This window comes from Pleurodeles waltl, chromosome 7 (assembly GCF_031143425.1).
Source record: "Pleurodeles waltl isolate 20211129_DDA chromosome 7, aPleWal1.hap1.20221129, whole genome shotgun sequence".
Lineage (NCBI taxonomy): Eukaryota > Metazoa > Chordata > Amphibia > Caudata > Salamandridae > Pleurodeles > Pleurodeles waltl.
The window spans coordinates 1,552,832,893-1,552,852,114 of NC_090446.1; the positions used below are offsets into that span (position 1 = coordinate 1,552,832,893).

The window sequence follows — 19,222 nt, forward strand, 5'->3', positions numbered from 1 at the left end:
TCCGCTGCGGCAGGTGCTCACGCCCACTCACATGCAGTTAGGGCCGCTGCGGCAGGTGTTCACGCCCACTCACATGCAGTTGGGTCCGCTGCGGCAGGTGTTCACGCCCACTCACATGCAGTTGGGTCCGCTGCGGCAGGTGCTCACGCCCACTCACATGCAGTTGGGTCCGCTGCGGAGGTGCTCACACCTACTCACATGCAGTTGGGTCCGCTGCGGCAGGTGCTCACGCCCTCTCACATGCAGTTGGGTCCGCTGCAGCAGGTGTTCACACCCACACACATGCAGTTGGGTCCGCTGCGGCAGGTGTTCACGCCCACTCACATGCAGTTGGGTCCGCTGCGGCAGGTGTTCACGCCCACTCACATGCAGTTGGGTCCGCTGCGGCAGGTGCTCACGCCCACTCACATGCAGTTGGGTCCGCTGCGGAGGTGCTCACACCTACTCACATGCAGTTGAGTCCGCTGCGGCAGGTGCTCACGCCCTCTCACAAGCAGTTGGGTCCGCTGCAGCAGGTGTTCACACCCACACACATGCAGTTGGGTCCGCTGCGGCAGGTGTTCACGCCCACTCACATGCAGTTGGGTCCGCTGCGGCAGGTGCTCACGCCCACTCACATGCAGTTGGGTCCGCTGCGGCAGGTGCTCACGCCCACTCACATGCAGTTGGGTCCGCTGCGGCAGGTGCTCACGCCCACTCACATGCAGTTGGGTCCGCTGCGGCAGGTGCTCACGCCCACTCACATGCAGATGGGTCCGCTGCGGCAGGTGCTCACGCCCTCTCACATGCAGTTGGGTCCGCTGCAGCAGGTGTTCACACCCACACACATGCAGTTGGGTCCGCTGCGGCAGGTGTTCACGCCCACTCACATGCAGTTGGGTCCGCTGCGGCAGGTGCTCACGCCCACTCACATGCAGTTGGGTCCGCTGCGGCAGGTGCTCACGCCCACTCACATGCAGTTGGGTCCGCTGCGGCAGGTGCTCACGCCCTCTCACATGCAGTTGGGTCCGCTGCGGCAGGTGTTCACACCCACACACATGCAGTTGGGTCCGCTGCGCAGGTGTTCACGCCCACACACATGTAGTTGGGTCCGCTGCCGAGGTGTTCACGCCCACACAATTGTAGTTGGGTCCGCTGCGGAGGTGCTCACACCTACTCACATGCAGTTGGGTCCGCTGCGGCAGGTGTTCACGCCCACTCACATGCAGTTAGGTCCGCTGCGGCAGGTGTTCACACCCACTCACATGCAGTTGGGTCCGCTGCGCAGGTGTTCACGCCCACACACATGTAGTTGGGTCCGCTGCGGAGGTGTTCACGCCCACACACATGTAGTTGGGTCCGCTGCGGAGGTGCTCACACCTACTCACATGCAGTTGGGTCCGCTGCGGCAGGTGCTCACGCCCACTCACATGCAGTTGGGTCCGCTGCAGCAGGTGTTCACACCCACATACATGCAGTTGGGTCCGCTGCGGAGGTGCTCACGCCCACTCACATGCAGTTGGGTCCGCTGCGGCAGGTGTTCACACCCACATACATGCAGTTGGGTCCGCTGCGGCAGGTGTTCACACCCACTCACATGCAGTTGGGTCCGCTGCGGAGGTGTTCAAGCCCACTCACATGCAGTTGGGTCCGCTGCGGAGGTGCTCACGCACACTCACATGCAGTTGGGTCCGCTGCGGCAGGTGTTCACACCCACATACATGCAGTTGGGTCCGCTGCGGCAGGTGTTCACGCCCACTCACATGCAGTTAGGTCCGCTGCGGCAGGTGCTCACGCCCACTCACATGCAGTTAGGTCCGCTGCGGCAGGTGCTCACGCCCTCTCACATGCAGTTAGGTCCGCTGCGGCAGGTGTTCACGCCCACTCACATGCAGTTAGGTCCGCTGCGGAGGTGCTCACGGCCACTCACCTGCAGTTGGGTCCGCTGCGGCAGGTGCTCACGCCCACTCACATGCAGTTGGGTCCGCTGCGGCAGGTGCTCACGCCCACTCACATGCAGTTGGGTCCGCTGCGGAGGTGCTCACGCCCACTCACATGCAGTTGGGTCCGCTGCGGCAGGTGTTCACACCCACATACATGCAGTTGGGTCCGCTGCGGCAGGTGTTCACGCCCACTCACATGCAGTTAGGTCCGCTGCGGAGGTGTTCACGCCCACTCACATGCAGTTGGGTCCGCTGCGGAGGTGTTCACGCCCACTCCCATGCAGTTGGGTCCGCTGCGGAGGTGCTCACGCCCACTCACATGCAGTTGGGTCCGCTGCGGCAGGTGTTCACACCCACATACATGCAGTTGGGTCCGCTGCGGCAGGTGTTCACGCCCACTCACATGCAGATAGGTCCGCTGCGGCAGGTGCTCACGCCCACTCACATGCAGTTAGGTCCGCTGCGGCAGGTGCTCACGCCCTCTCACATGCAGTTACGTCCGCTGCGGCAGGTGTTCACGGCAACTCACATGCAGTTAGGTCCGCTGCGGAGGTGCTCACGCCCACTCACATGCAGTTGGGTCCGCTGCGGCAGGTGCTCACGCCCACTCACATGCAGTTAGGTCCGCTGCGGCAGGTGCTCACGCCCTCTCACATGCAGTTAGGTCCGCTGCGGCAGGTGTTCACGCCCACTCACATGCAGTTGGGTCCGCTGCGGCAGGTGTTCACGCCCACTCACATGCAGTTGGGTCCGCTGCGGCAGGTGTTCACGCCCACTCACATGCAGTTAGGTCCGCTGCGGAGGTGCTCACGCCCACTCACCTGCAGTTGGGTCCGCTGCGGCAGGTGCTCACGCCCACTCACATGCAGTTGGGTCCGCTGCGGCAGGTGCTCACGCCCACTCACATGCAGTTGGGTCCGCTGCGGAGGTGCTCACGCCCACTCACATGCAGTTGGGTCCGCTGCGGCAGGTGTTCACACCCACATACATGCAGTTGGGTCCGCTGCGGCAGGTGTTCACGCCCACTCACATGCAGTTAGGTCCGCTGCGGAGGTGTTCACGCCCACTCACATGCAGTTGGGTCCGCTGCAGAGGTGTTCACGCCCACTCCCATGCAGTTGGGTCCGCTGCGGAGGTGCTCACGCCCACTCACATGCAGTTGGGTCCGCTGCGGCAGGTGTTCACACCCACATACATGCAGTTGGGTCCGCTGCGGCAGGTGTTCACGCCCACTCACATGCAGATAGGTCCGCTGCGGCAGGTGCTCACGCCCACTCACATGCAGTTAGGTCCGCTGCGGCAGGTGTTCACGCCCACTCACATGCAGTTAGGTCCGCTGCGGAGGTGCTCACGCCCACTCACATGCAGTTGGGTCCGCTGCGGCAGGTGCTCACGCCCACTCACATGCAGTTAGGTCCGCTGCGGCAGGTGCTCACGCCCTCTCACATGCAGTTAGGGCCGCTGCGGCAGGTGTTCACGCCCACTCACATGCAGTTGGGTCCGCTGCGGCAGGTGTTCACGCCCACTCACATGCAGTTGGGTCCGCTGCGGCAGGTGCTCACGCCCACTCACATGCAGTTGGGTCCGCTGCGGAGGTGCTCACACCTACTCACATGCAGTTGGGTCCGCTGCGGCAGGTGCTCACACCCTCTCACATGCAGTTGGGTCCGCTGCAGCAGGTGTTCACACCCACACACATGCAGTTGGGTCCGCTGCGGCAGGTGTTCACGCCCACTCACATGCAGTTGGGTCCGCTGCGGCAGGTGCTCACGCCCACTCACATGCAGTTGGGTCCGCTGCGGCAGGTGCTCACGCCCACTCACATGCAGTTGGGTCCGCTGCGGCAGGTGCTCACGCCCTCTCACATGCAGTTGGGTCCGCTGTGGCAGGTGTTCACACCCACACACATGCAGTTGGGTCCGCTGCGCAGGTGTTCACGCCCACACACATGTAGTTGGGTCCGCTGCCGAGGTGTTCACGCCCACACACATGTAGTTGGGTCCGCTGCGGAGGTGCTCACACCTACTCACATGCAGTTGGGTCCGCTGCGGCAGGTGTTCACGCCCACTCACATGCAGTTAGGTCCGCTGCGGCAGGTGTTCACACCCACACACATGCAGTTGGGTCCGCTGCGCAGGTGTTCACGCCCACACACATGTAGTTGGGTCCGCTGCGGAGGTGTTCACGCCCACACACATGTAGTTGGGTCCGCTGCGGAGGTGCTCACACCTACTCACATGCAGTTGGGTTCGCTGCGGCAGGTGCTCACGCCCACTCACATGCAGTTGGGTCCGCTGCGGCAGGTGTTCACACCCACATACATGCAGTTGGGTCCGCTGCGGCAGGTGTTCACGCCCACTCACATGCAGTTGGGTCCGCTGCGGCAGGTGTTCACGCCCACTCACATGCAGTTAGGTCCGCTGCGGAGGTGCTCACGCCCACTCACCTGCAGTTGGGTCCGCTGCGGCAGGTGCTCACGCCCACTCACATGCAGTTGGGTCCGCTGCGGCAGGTGCTCACGCCCACTCACATGCAGTTGGGTCCGCTGCGGAGGTGCTCACGCCCACTCACATGCAGTTGGGTCCGCTGCGGCAGGTGTTCACACCCACATACATGCAGTTGGGTCCGCTGCGGCAGGTGTTCACGCCCACTCACATGCAGTTAGGTCCGCTGCGGCAGGTGCTCACGTCCACTCACATGCAGTTGGGTCCGCTGCGGCAGGTGCTCACGCCCACTCACATGCAGTTGGGTCCGCTGCGGCAGGTGTTCACACCCACATACATGCAGTTGGGTCCGCTGCGGAGGTGCTCACGCCCACTCACATGCAGTTGGGTCCGCTGCGGCAGGTGTTCACACCCACATACATACAGTTGGGTCCGCTGCGGCAGGTGTTCACGCCCACTCACATGCAGTTAGGTCCGCTGCGGAGGTGTTCACGCCCACTCACATGCAGTTGGGTCCGCTGCGGAGGTGTTCACGCCCACTCACATGCAGTTGGGTCCGCTGCGGAGGTGCTCACGCCCACTCACATGCAGTTGGGTCCGCTGCGGCAGGTGTTCACACCCACATACATGCAGTTGGGTCCGCTGCGGCAGGTGTTCACGCCCACTCACATGCAGTTAGGTCCGCTGCGGCAGGTGCTCACGTCCACTCACATGCAGTTAGGTCCGCTGCGGCAGGTGCTCACGCCCTCTCACATGCAGTTAGGTCCGCTGCGGCAGGTGTTCACGCCCACTCACATGCAGTTAGGTCCGCTGCGGAGGTGCTCACGCCCACTCACATGCAGTTGGGTCCGCTGCGGCAGGTGCTCACGCCCACTCACATGCAGTTGGGTCCGCTGTGGCAGGTGCTCACGCCCAATCACATGCAGTTAGGTCCGCTGCGGCAGGTGCTCACGCCCACTCACATGCAGTTGGGTCAGCTGCGGAGGTGCTCACGCCCACTCACATGCAGTTGGGTCTGCTGCGGCAGGTGTTCACACCCACATACATGCAGTTGGGTCCGCTGCGGCAGGTGTTCACGCCCACTCACATGCAGTTAGGTCCGCTGAGGAGGTGTTCACGCCCACTCACATGCAGTTGGGTCCGCTGCGGAGGTGTTCACGCCCACTCACATGCAGTTGGGTCCGCTGCGGAGGTGCTCATGCCCACTCACATGCAGTTGGGTCCGCTGCGGCAGGTGTTCACGCCCACATACATGCAGTTGGGTCCGCTGCGGCAGATGTTCACGCCCACTCACATGCAGTTAGGTCCGCTGCGGCAGGTGCTCACGCCCACTCACATGTAGTTAGGTCCGCTGCGGCAGGTGCTCACGCCCTCTCACATGCAGTTAGGTCCGCTGCGGCAGGTGTTCACGCCCACTCACATGCAGTTAGGTCCGCTGCGGAGGTGCTCACGCCCACTCACATGCAGTTGGGTCCGCTGCTGCAGGTGCTCACGCCCACTCACATGCAGTTAGGTCCGCTGCGGCAGGTGCTCACGCCCTCCCACATGCAGTTAGGTCCGCTGCGGCAGGTGTTCACGCCCACTCACATGCAGTTAGGTCCGCTGCGGAGGTGCTCACGCCCACACCCATGCAGTTGGGTCTGCTGCGGCAGGTGCTCACGCCCACTCACATGCAGTTGGGTCCGCTGCAGCAGGTGTTCACACCCACTCACATGCAGTTGGGTCTGCTGCGGCAGGTGCTCACGCCCTCTCACATGCAGTTGGGTCCGCTGCGGAGGTGCTCACGCCCACTCACATGCAGTTGGGTCCGCTGCGGAGGTGCTCACGCCTACTCACATGCAGTTGGGTCTGCTGCGGCAGGTGCTCACGCCCTCTCACATGCAGTTGGGTCCGCTGCGGCAGGTGCTCACGCCCACTCACATGCAGTTGGGTCCGCTGCGGCAGGTGCTCACGCCCACTCACATGCAGTTAGGTCCACTGCGGCAGGTGCTCACGCCCACTCACATGCAGTTAGGTCCGCTGCGGCAGGTGTTCACGCCCACTCACATGCAGTTAGGTCCGCTGCGGCAGGTGTTCACGCCCACTCACATGCAGTTAGGTCCGCTGCGGAGGTGCTCACGCCCACACCCATGCAGTTGGGTCTGCTGCGGCAGGTGCTCACGCCCACTCACATGCAGTTGGGTCTGCTGCAGCAGGTGTTCACACCCACTCACATGCAGTTGGGTCTGCTGCGGCAGGTGCTCACGCCCTCTCACATGCAGTTGGGTCCGCTGCAGAGGTGCTCACGCCCACTCACATGCAGTTGGGTCCGCTGCGGAGGTGCTCACGCCTACTCACATGCAGTTGGGTCTGCTGCGGCAGGTGCTCACACCCTCTCACATGCAGTTGGGTCCGCTGCGGCAGGTGCTCACGCCCACTCACATGCAGTTGGGTCCGCTGCGGCAGGTGCTCACGCCCACTCACATGCAGTTAGGTCCGCTGCGGCAGGTGCTCACGCCCACTCACATGCAGTTAGGTCCGCTGCGGCAGGTGTTCACGCCCACATACATGCAGATGGGTCCGCTGCGGCAGGTGCTCACGCCCACTCACATGCAGTTGGGTCCGCTGTGGCAGGTGCTCACGCCCACTCACATGCAGTTGGGTCCGCTGCGGCAGGTGCTCACGCCCACTCACATGCAGTTGGGTCCGCTGCGGAGGGGCTCATGCCCACTCACATGCAGTTGGGTCCGCTGCGGCAATTGCTCACGCCCACTCACATGCAGTTGGGTCCGCTGCGGAGGTGCTCATGCCCACTCACATGCAGTTGGGTCCGCTGCGGCAGGTGCTCACGCCCACTCACATCCAGTTGGGTCCGCTGCAGCCGATGCTCACGCCCACTCACATGTAGTTGGGTCCGCTGCGGCAGGTGCTCATGCCCTCTCACATGCAGTTGGGTCCGCTGCGGCAGGTGCTCACGCCCACTCACATGCAGTTGGGTCCGCTGCGGAGGTGTTCACGCCCTCTCACATGCAGTTGGGTCCGCTGCGGCAGGTGCTCACGCCCTCTCACATGCAGTTGGGTCTGCTGCGGCAGGTGCTCACGCCCACTCACATGCAGTTAGGTCCGCTGCGGCAGGTGTTTACGCCCTCTCTCATGCAGTTGGGTCCGCTGCGGAGGTGTTCACGCCCACACACATGCAGTTGGGTCCGCTGCGGAGGTGTTCACGCCCACGTACCAACAGGGGACATTCCTGTTACAACAATATCTGGGATCTGTCTGCATCCACTAGAGTCTGCTGGACCCAAAATATTTGGAAATTTCATTTGCAATAAACCATAAAATAAGAATAGTTTATTTCACCCAAGTGAAGAAATGTTCCATGATTTAACTGAAAGTTGCCCGCCTTCACATTACGGGTTTGGATTGATACCATTAACATGATGTTGGTTTCCAGTGATGTTTGTAAGCTCTCAGTGCTTCTCTTTAAGCTTCCTAAATGCTTTTCTAAAGAGTGGAATCTACATTATCTTTCAAATAAAACATGTTGACAATTTGAGCCAAAAGCGAAAGAGGTTTGTTCTGACTCAGGGTACCTTCCGTGTGTGAGACGGAGAAACTCGGGAGACTCGTAAAATTAGTGCCTACACCATCGTTGGTGGTGCCATGTCATACAGACGCTCGTACTCTAAGCAGACTGCTGCATTTGGGGCGGCAGCACCTCTGCGTTGTAAGCGACTGGGTCACTCGCACACCTGTTGCCAGCTGTCAGCCCAACCCTCCTGGCTCCGAAGCAGCACCTCACCAAACCCGAACGGCAGAGGCGATTGTGGCAGCCTTACATGAAACTCTGAAAAAACCCTCAGGGAAACTCATGGTGACACAAGACTTAGCCTTTTCTCTCCACATCCGAGTCTCTTACACACACAGAGGCAATAATAAAATGAATACAGAAATACAGAGCTTGATTACTAGGTAAAAGGGCACAGGCCGCAAGCCTAGGCTAAGCTATCACTGAGCCCAAGCGTCTAACTAAAATGGACCCACGACAGTGTTGAGCACAGGCTTTACCACAAGGCAGAACATGCAAGTAGGAGGTGACAGCACCACCTGCATGTCATAGGAACTATCTAATGATGCGTTACCTGTTCCAACCTGTGCACCGACCACAGATGCTAAGAAAATCTATAGAAGACTCAAGAAAACATCTGACTTTTACACAGATTGGAAAGATATGTCTATATCCTGAATATCTTCTAGCATATGTGCTTATGGCATAAAATATACAGGAATGTATGTGAATCTTTGAATTCCAAAGTAGTAGATTTAAAATATGTTTTATTTTACTATAATAATCTTTAATAGTTTAGAAAGGAGAATGAAAATCTTGAGTTAAATATACCATTTGCTTTTCCAATATATTTGTAATTTTCTCCATAATACATCGTACATGAACTTATTTAAAATCTTAACTTTTTGTGTCTGCCCATACTTATTTAATGGTGCTAGCTAATGTGTTTTTCGCATTATACTTTAATTACTTCCTGTTCTGTATCATAATATTGTTTATAAATTCTAACAAAATTATCAAGCAGAAATAATCTCTCAGTGCTCAGTTCACTAAGCACTTTTCCCTCCTTTAGTTTTGTTATGTGTATTTGGGTTCCTCGCTCTGTGCTTGCTTGAACTTTCTGTATTAATTATTTCTTGAGATTTCATCTAGTCCATACAACTTGTTCTGTGTCTATATTCAGGATCCACGGAGAAGACGTGTGGCCCATGTAGCTCCTCAGCAAAGTGTGACCCCATCCTCACACCCATCCTCAGGGCAGAGAAGCTGACCAGCGGATACCCCAATGCGGCTGGTAGGTCCAAGGAGGTCCACGCGACACTGGTACCCAGAGTCAGGGTCTCTTGCACCCAATAACAAGGTTTCCTGATTTTCCTTGGCAGTGCCAGATGGGAAGTGCGCCCACGGTGGAGACTCACGTCCTGGAATCAACAAGGACACTACGTCGCCAGCCATGTCGCCTCAGCACCACCTTCACCAGGATGCGGCAAGACTTGCCCTCAAAGCCACCGAGGAGGTCCTACAAGACATCCGGGAGAGCGTGGACGGCCCCCTCTTTGTGAAGTAAGTTTTACCAGCACCTGGATACCCCTGCGGTTGATTAGTGCCGTCTACAAATCCAGATTCTTTGATTGATTGACAAGTGTGCCCAAAGCAGAAGCCTCTTGTGGTGTTTGTCTCAGCCATGGGTGTGGCTCATGGGAGCCCCCAGGAAGTCTGGGAAGATCTGTGAGATAGTGTGAAATGTTAAGGTGTTGTGAGGGGGTCATGTTAAAGCATAGCTCCCAAAAAAGGCTCTCATCATAGGAGGTCAATCCCTGCCTTTAGAAGGCCTCCCTTGGCTTCAGCCAAGGACTTGAGTCAGGGAACAAGTCCTGAAGAACCAGCATTCCTGTGTCAGAAGGACAGCAATGCTCTTAGAACAATCCACCCATCCAGAGCAACCTTCTACATTTGGCGGTAAAAACCAGGAAGGCCACCATGGGAATGTTGGTGCAGGTAACCTAAACAAGCATTGCTTTGCCTGCTGCAGCAGTGCACCCAACATTCCCATGTACAGGAATGGACGAACTTTGTGATGTTTACAAACGTTGTGCGACACAAGCAAGAGGGGTCTCCCAGAGTTACGTTGTTGACATTTATTGAACAGAAATGTATTTTGCAGTGTACAGTTTCTACAGGTCTGCAAACATCTTTATTTGAACCTTAGCACAGGCCTTCTTCTGCGAGCATGTTTCAGCTCTGCTTTTTAGATTGAGCACAAGTACTTTTACCTGTTGTAAGTATTGTGGACTTTTAACCACACCCGTCCCACGCCCATCACTTTCATTTATTTCTGGGCTTGCCTTTCAAAAATCACTTGATGTCATTGGTAAATGCTTTTACGTTTGTTCCGCCTTGAGGCTGTTTTTTCACACCTTGCAAACTGCTCCTGTTACATGGATTACTGGACAATTGCCGATATATTTCAGCAAGGGCGAACTATTTTTTCTTTTGTCTCTCCCCTTTGTGCTGCATGGCGGCCATTGTGCTCACAGCGCAAACTCGCACAACAGTGTGATTTTGATCGACGGTATTAGTGCGCTGGTCACATTGTTCACAGGTACCTGATCAGAGTCATTTCCTGTGGCTCTCCCCTTAAAACACTTGAAATTGGTAAATGCCTTATGTAAAACAGAAATCCTCTAAGCTAAAGCGGCTGTCCTGGCACAGTGGGAGAGCCGATGCTACAATATTGACTACACTCTGGAAAATCACCCCATAATGCTTTGCAGGGCATTACCTTTACAAAACACTTTTGCTCATAACTCTGCCTGTGGTGGTATTAGGCAATGGAGCCACCCTCAAAACACTGACTGCAATGAGCTCTTTCTGTCAACATCACTTCTGGGTCCCCACACTATGTTAGTGGGAACCCCAAAATAATAACCCCTCCCACCATTCAGTATCTTGAAGTGTTCTCATGCCTGCAATTTTTGTTTTATAGCTGAGAGAAGTTATGTTTTAAGGCCTTTGTTTATAATATCATTATAATAGGCTTGCTAGCCTTGCAAATGTGTAATGTACTATTTTCTCTAGGTGCTAAACATATGGTTACATTGCACTAATTTCTCCCATTCTTTTTTAATGTGGTTGTGCTCTCTAAAAGCTGACAGTATGATTATATGACAAGTGCTATTTTCATTATGGTGTCCTCTAGGGTTTGTTCTGAGCATTGCAGTCAACATACTATAGTATTTGCGGCACGAAAACTCGCCCCATAATGCTTTGCAGGGCATTACTTTTACATAGCATCTTTGCTCATAACTCAGCCTGTGGTGGTCTGAGGACAAGGGGACCACCTTCAAAATGTTTTTTCTGTCTACGTCATCTCTGGGTCCTCACACTAGGTTAGTAAGTAATAACCCCTCCCACCATGAATAATCTTTTGAGCTTTCTCATTGCTAGCACTTTTGTTTTACAGCTGTGAAGGCTGGTGTTTTAAAGGTCTTGTTTCTACTATCATTGAAGAAGACCTGTTAGCTCTAAACATCCTCTAGGGGACTAAATAAAGGGTTACGCTGCATTACTTTTTCCTTTTTAGTGGGTTTATGCTCTCTAGGATCTAACAATGTGGTTACATGACCATGTTTTTTAAAAATGATGCTTTTGTTATGATGTCATAAATATCTGAGTCCCGGCACTAATGATTGACATTCACCCTAAGCTGTACTGGACACCTCCCCACCTCTTCCACCTCAGGGATTTCCGCCCTCTGCTCTATTTACAGCCATACTATTCTGTCCTCCTGTGGCATTACAACCTCACTGTAGGAGGCTGGCCTGGCTTATAGTGGGTACCTTGTGGTACTTACACCCTGTGCCAGGTCCAGTTATCCCTTATTAGTGTAGAAGAGGTGTTTCTAGCAGCTTAGACTGATAGAAGGTAGCTATGGCAAAGCAGCTTAGGCTGAAATAGGAGACATGCAAAGCTCCTACTATACCACTGGTGTCATATGCACAATATCATAAGAAAACACAATACACAGATATACTAAAAATAAAGGTACTTTATTTTTATGACAATATGCCAAAAGTATCTCAGAGAATACCCTCACTTAGGAGGTAAGTAATATACACAAGTTATATGTACACAAACCCAAAACAGGTAAGTAACAGTAAGAAAAGTAGTGCAAACAATGTAGAATCACAATAGGATGCATTAGGTAAACATAGGCCTAGGGGCAACACAAACCATATACTCCAAAAGTGGAATGTGAATCACGAATGGACCCCAGACCTATGGGAGCTTGTAGAGGGTCGCTGGGACCCTTCTTTTGTGACTCCGGTTTCGCTGGGACTGTAAGAAAACAGTAAGGGTGTCCAAAATACCCCACCCCAAGACCCTGAAAAGTAGGAGTAAAGTTACCATTCTACCCCAGGAAGACACAATAGTCGTGAAAGGGAGATTCTGCAAGAACCACAAGCACCAGCAAAACACTGAAGAGGGATTCCTGGACGTGAGGACCTGCAAAGCAAGGGGACCAAGTGCAAGAGTCGCAATACTGTCCAGGGGGGGCAGGAGCCCAGGAAACCCCAGATGAAGGTGCAAAAGGGCTGCCTCCGGGTGGAAGAGGCTGAAGATTCTGCAACAACGAAAAGGGCTAGGAACTTCTCCTTTGGATGGAAAATGTCCCACGGTGTGCTGGATGTTGCAGAAGTGTTTCCACGCAGAAATACCGCAAACAAGGCTTGCTAGCTGCAAGGGTCGTAGTAGAGGTTTTTGGGTGCTGCTGGGGACCTGGAAGGACCACGATGTTGCCCCTTGGAGGAGGAGACAGAGGGGGCGCTTAGCAACTCAGAGAGCCCCCGCAGAAGCAGGCAGCACCCGCAGAAGTACTGGAGCAGGCACTTAGAAGATTTGTGAAACCGGAGTCACAAAAGGAGGGTCCCACGACGTCGGAGTCCAACTCAGAGGGTTGAGCACTGGAGGACGGAGTGTTGGGGACCCAGGCTAGGCTGTGCACAAAGGAATCCTGGAAGAGTGCACAGGAGCTTGAGCAGCTGCAAATCACGCAGTACACGCAGAGACAAGGACTTACCTCCACCAAACTTGGACTGAAGGATCACTGGACTGTGGGGGTCACTTGGATCCAACTCCTGTGTTCCAGGGACCAGCTCGTCAGGATGAGAGCGGACCCAGAGGACCGGTGATGCAGTCTTTTGGTGCCTGCGTTAGCAGGGGGAAGATTCCATCGACCCACGGGAGATTTCTTCTTGACTTCCAGTGCAGGGTGAAGGCAGACAGCCCTCAGAGCATGCACCACCAGGAAACAGTCGAGAAAGCGTGCAGGATGAGGCGCTACAATGTTGCTGGTAGTCGTCTTGCTACTTTGTTGCGGTTTTGCAGGGGTCCTGGAGCAGTCAGCGGGTGATCCTTGGCAGAAGTCAAAGAGGGAAGTGCAGAGGAACTCTGGTGAGCTCTTGCATTCGTTATCTGAAGAATACCCCAGAGGAGAGACCCTAAATAGCCAGAAAAGGAGGTTTGGCTACCAAGAAAGGAGGTTTGGCTAGGTAAGCACCTATCAGGAGGGGTCTTTGACGTCACCTGCTGGCACTGGCGACACAGAGCAGTCCATTGTGCCCCCAACACTTCTGAATCCAAGATGGCAGAGGTCTGGGAACACTGGAGGAGCTCTGGGCACCTCCCCTGGGAGGTACTAGTCAGGGGAGTGGTCCAGTTTCACGCCAGAGCAGGGCTGGGAATCCCTGAACCGGTGTAGACTGGCTTATGCAGAGATGGGAACCATCAAAGCATTTCCAGAGTCTGGGGGAGGCTACTCCTCCCCAGCCCTTCACACCTATTTCCAAAGGGAGAGGGTGTAACACCCTCTCTCAGAGGAAATCCTTTGTTCTGCCTTCCTGGGCCGGGGCTGCCCAGACCCCAAGAGGGCAGAATCCTGTCTGAGGGGTTGGCAGCAGCAGCTGCAGTGAAACCCCGGGAAAGGCAGTTTGGCAGTACCCGGGTTCTGTGCTAGAGACCCAGGGGATCATGGAATTGTCACCCCAATACCAGGATGGTATTGGGGTGACAATTCCATGATCTTAGACATGTTACATGGCCATGTTCGGAGTGACCATTGTAACGCTACACATAGGTAGTGACCTATGTGCAGTGCACGTGTGTAATGGTGTCCCTGCACTCACAAAGTTCGGGGAATTTGCCCTGAACAATGTGGGGGCACCTTGGCTAGTGCCAGGGTGCCCACACACTAAGTAACTTGGCACCCAAACTTCACCAAGTGAGGGTTAGACATATAGGTGACTTATAAGTTACTTATGTGCAGTGAAAGATGGCTGTGAAATAACGTGGACGTTATTTTACTCAGGCTGCAGTGGCAGGCCTGTGTAAGAATTGTCTGAGCTCCCTATGGGTGGCAAAAGAAATGCTGCAGCCCATAGGGATCTCCTGGAACCCCAATACCCTGGGTACCTAAGTACCATATACAAGGGAATTATATGGGTGTACCAGTGTGCCAATGAGAATTGGTAAAATTAGTCACTAGCCTGCAGTGACAATTTTAGAAAGCAGAGAGAGCATAAACACTGAGGTTCTGGTTAGCAGAACCTCAGTGATACAGTTAGGCACCACAGAGGGAACACATACAGGGCCTACATTATGAGCACTTGGGTCCTGCCTAGCAGGATCCCAACGACACAGGGGCTAAAACATACATACATACAGTGAAAATGGGGGTAACATGCCAGGCAAGATGGTACTTTCCTACACTGACCTCCTCCATCTGGGGCATTACAACCCCACCTCCTCCATCTGTGGCATTACAACCTCAGCTCCTCCATCTAGGGCATTACAACCCCACCTCCTCCATTTGAGGCATTACAACTCCACCTCCTCCATGTGAGGCATTACAACCCCACCTCCTCCATTTGAGACATTACAACCCCACCCCTCCATTGGAGGCATTACAACTCCACCTCCTCCATCTGAGGCTTTACAACCCCACCCATCCATTTGATACATTACAACCCCAACCCTCCATTGGAGGCATTACAACTCCACCTACTCCATTAAAGGCATTACAACCCAACCCCTCCATTGGAGGCATTGCAACCCCACCTCCTCCAGCTCCATCTCCCCTACACCTCCTCCATCTGAGTACTTAGGCTGAGAGGCACACCCACCAGCGTCTCTGCCCCTTGCATGAGAGGAAGGGAGTCTCCAAAGGTTGAGTAGATTACTATCTCAAGAACGTACTCCACTCCAGCCAATGAGCCTCAAGGCGATGGAAGGCCCGTATGACCAGGGCGAGAGCTGTAATAATAAAATAAGAGTGCCTGTGCCAGTACTGGCTCAAGGTGCTAGGCATGCAGCAGTGATAGATTGGACCTGACAGAAATGTGAGCAGTAATAGTAGAAGATGAATCTCTGCACTAGTCCAGCAACCAGTGCTTCTTCCCGGGACAATCAGGTGATTACGGCCAGTGACAGAAAGTCTCTCATCGCTCATGTTGTGCATGGCTTCCACACAAAGCCTTTACCATGATCAGTTCGATCGAGAAACAGTTATTCACTACTGTGATGTCACAACAGTGTGCAACCCAAATGATCAACCACTGTTGAGATGTCACTAGGAGTTGCACTCGCATCACCTTTGTAGGAAGTTGGCTCTGTATGCACTATTTTAAAGTAAGAGATCGTGTGCACAGAGTCCAAGGGTTCCCCTTAGAGGTAAGATAGTGGCAAAAAGTAGATAATTCTAATGCTCTATTTGTGGTAGTGTGGTCGAGCAGTACGCTTATCAGAGTGTAGCGTTAAGCATTTGTTGTACACACACAGGCAATAAATGAGGAACACACACTCAAAGACAATTCCAGGCCAATAGGTTTTTATATAGAAAAATATATTTTCTTAGTTTATTTTAAGAACCACAGGTTCAAGATTTGAAGTAAATACATAAAATGCAAGGTACTCCACACAGGTAAGTTAGGAACTTCGAATTAGAGCAATATCATATACAGTCTTTGTTAAAATGGCAATAAGCTATTTTAACAGTGGACACAGTGCAAAAATCAACAGTTCCTGGGGGAGGTAAGTAAAGGTTAGATTGTGAGGTAAGTAAGACACTTACAAGCCTTAGTTCCTGGGCATAGGCAGCCCACCATTGGGGGTTCAGGGCAACCCCAAAGTTACCACACCAGCAGCTCAGGGCCGGTCAGGTGCAGAGGTCAAAGAGGTGCCCAAAACACATAGGTGCCTATGGAGAACACAGGTGCTCCAGTTCCAGTCTGCTAGCAGGTAAATACCTGTGTCCTCGGGGGGCAGACCAGGGGTGTTTTGTAGAGCACTGGGGGGGACACAAGTAGGCACACAAAACACACCCTCAGCGGCACAGGGGCGGCCGGGTGCAGTGTGCAAAGCAGGCATCGGGTTTCAGGTTGGAAACAATGGTGGGACCCGGGGTCACTCTAGCGGTGCAGGCAGGCACGGGGGGCTTCTCGGGACAGCCACCACCTGGGCTAGGCAGAAGGTCGCCTGGCGGTCACTCCTGCACTGAGGTTCGGTTGCTTCAGGTCCTGGGGGCTGCGGGTGCAGTGCTTTTTCCAGGCGTCAGGTCCCATGTTACAGGCAGTCTCGGTCAAAGGGAGCCTCTGGATTCTCTCTGCAGGCGTCGCTGTGGAGTTCCAGGGTGGTCATCTCGGGCTACTCACGTGGTCCTCCCTGTGGTGTTGGTTCTCTAGCTCTCGAGCCAGGGGTGTCAGGTGCAGAGTGTGAAGTCGCACGCTTCCGGCGGGAAGAGTGAGTTCTTTGAAAGTTGCTTCTTTGTTGCAAAGATGTTGCTGTTTTTGAGCAGAGCTGCTGCTCACGGGAGTTTCTTGGTCCTGGGGTTCAGGGCAGTCCTCTGAGGCTGGTCCCTGTTGGATGCGTTGCTGGTTGAAGGTTTTCGAGTCAGGAGACAGGCCGGTAGGGCTAGGGCCAAAGCAGTTGTTGTCTTCCGTCTTCTTTGCAGGGCTTGTAGGTCAGAAGTTCTTGTTGTTGCTTCAGGTTGCAGGAATCTGATTTCCTGGGTTCTAGGGTGCCCCTAAATACTGAATTTAGGGGTGTGGTTAGGTCTGGGAGGGCAGTAGCCAGTAGCTACTGTCCTGGAGGGTGGCTACACCCTCTTTGTGCCTCCTCCCTGTGGGGAGGGGGGCACATCCCTAATCCTATTAGGGGATCCTCCAAAACCAAGATAGAGGATTTCTGAAAGCAGGGGTCACCTCAGGTCAGGGCACCTTAGGGGCTGTCCTGACTGGGGGATGAATCCTCCTTGTTTTTCTCATTATCGCCTCTGGATTTGCCGCCAAAAGTGAGGGCTGTGTCCAGAGGGGCGGACATCTCCATTAGCTGGGATGCCCTGGGGTGCTGTAACAAAATGCATGAGCCTTTGAGGCTCACCGCCAGGTGTTACAGTTCCTGCAGGGGGAGGAGGGTGTGAAGCACCTCCACCCAGAGCAGGCTTTGTGGCCCACTGGCCAGGAGACTCAGCCAAAGCTGGGAGAATCTTCCTAGTCTGTCAGGCGAGGAAGAGTAGGGAAAATAGGCTGGTTTGTTGGAGGGCCTACTCTGCCTTACATCCTCCTGTTCAGGTCATTCCCTGTGGGGAACTGACCCACTTCCACAGTGATAGGACCTAGTCTGAATTGCCTCTTGCCTGTGTCTTTAATGTCTTCACCCATTCTCTCTATTTTGGGGTTAGAGGTATCCACCTCTGCTAATCTTATCTTAGCGAGGGTCACCCCTAGCCTACCCAAAGAGGTTACCCAGAGCTGGAGTAACCCCACCGTGACCAACAGGGTCAGGGGGCCTAACTTGCTATTTGGCATGGGGTCAGACCACCATGCCAAGGATAGTGCAGCCATAAAAGCTAACACCCAGCAGAGGCCACTGACAGCTGTCAGTGCCGAGAACCACACCTTCAGCTCATCACCTACAAGGGAAGGGGCTAAGTTACAGGCTTCTTTGGGTTCAGGGTGCATGTCTGCTCTGTTAGAGTGGGGGTTACTACATCTTGTAGTAAACACCCTTCTTCCACTCTTTCTTCTGTTAACTGAGGAGCCACCCACTCAGGGTTAACAGTTGCCTGACTAGCCAGGACTTATTGTGGGTCAGGTTGGACCTTACCAGTGCCACTTTTGGAGTTCTCTCCTACTGGAACATAATCTCATTGGCTTGCTGGAACCTTGGCTAAAGGTTGTCCACCTTTCCTACACTGTTTTCTTTTCTTTTTCTTCTGGGGCCTACTTGCAGTAACTGCAAGGGCAGCACCTCCAGAATCCTTGGGAGAGGACTGGCACTGGACCAGTTCCTCTCTTGGGCTCTGACTAACCTCTGGGTAGGGTAGTCATTTCCAAGGAGACAATCAAGGGGGAGGTTTGTACTGACTACCACCCTTCTCCAGCTAAAAGTCCCACCAGCTTCTATGGGCACATAAGCCACAGGCCTATCAGTGGCCCTGTCTGGGCTAACTCTTGCTCGGGCAGTCTCACATGGAAAGTACTGGTTTGAGAACACCAGCCTCCTCATGCACAATAGTGTGACTGGCACAAGTGTCTCTCAGGGCAGTGGCTTGGATTCCATTCACCAGTAGGTGGTGGAAGTGTCTACTTCCCTCTGGAATCTCCAACTCACCTGTTGGGCCCTTTTTCCAGTTGAAGGCTATGAAGACCTCCTCATCTGAGGAGTCATCCCCAATGGCTACACTTGTCACCCTGGGATTTTGCTAGGGGGTTTGTTTTGGGACAAGAAGTGTCCTCTGTGTGGTGCCCTGTCTGTCTACAGTTTTGGCACCATGCTTTAGTGGCATCCCAGTTCTTACCCTGGTACCCACCTTTGTTTTGGGTTGTGTCTTGGGGCCCACCCACCTGGTCTGGTTTTTGGGGGCTTACAGAGGACACGTTTTCTTTATTTCTAGTGTCACCCACTATCTCCTGTGGAGGCTTTGTAACCCCTTTCTTTTGGTCACCCCTAGTGGAAACTTTGGTTACCCTAGTCCTGACCCAGTGGTCTGCCTTATTTCCGAATTCTTGGGGAGAAATTGGACCTAGGTCTACCAGATACTGATGAAACTTTTCATTGAAGCAGTTACTTAAAATGTGTTCTTTCATAAACAAATTATATAGCCCATCATAGTCATGCACTTCATTTCCAGTTGCCCAACTGTAGGAAGTTGGCTCTGTATATACTATTTCAAAGTAAGAAATAGTGTGCACAGAGTCCAAGGGTTCCCCTTAGAGGTAAGATAGTGGCAAAAAAGAGATAGTCTAATGATC

The 19,222-nt window shown here is 54.1% G+C and overlaps 1 protein-coding gene across 2 annotated transcripts in view; it reads left to right on the forward strand.

Moving 5' to 3' along the window:
* The window catches only part of LOC138246699 (von Willebrand factor A domain-containing protein 7-like), a 289,467-nt gene that overhangs the window by 83,081 nt on the left and 187,164 nt on the right, over nt 1-19,222 (forward strand). For both annotated transcript variants that reach the window (XM_069201470.1, XM_069201471.1), the window contains exons 5-6: nt 9,097-9,207; nt 9,296-9,476. In XM_069201470.1, coding sequence (XP_069057571.1) covers nt 9,097-9,207; nt 9,296-9,476 — 292 coding nt within the window. The remainder of the gene's footprint in view (nt 1-9,096; nt 9,208-9,295; nt 9,477-19,222) is intronic.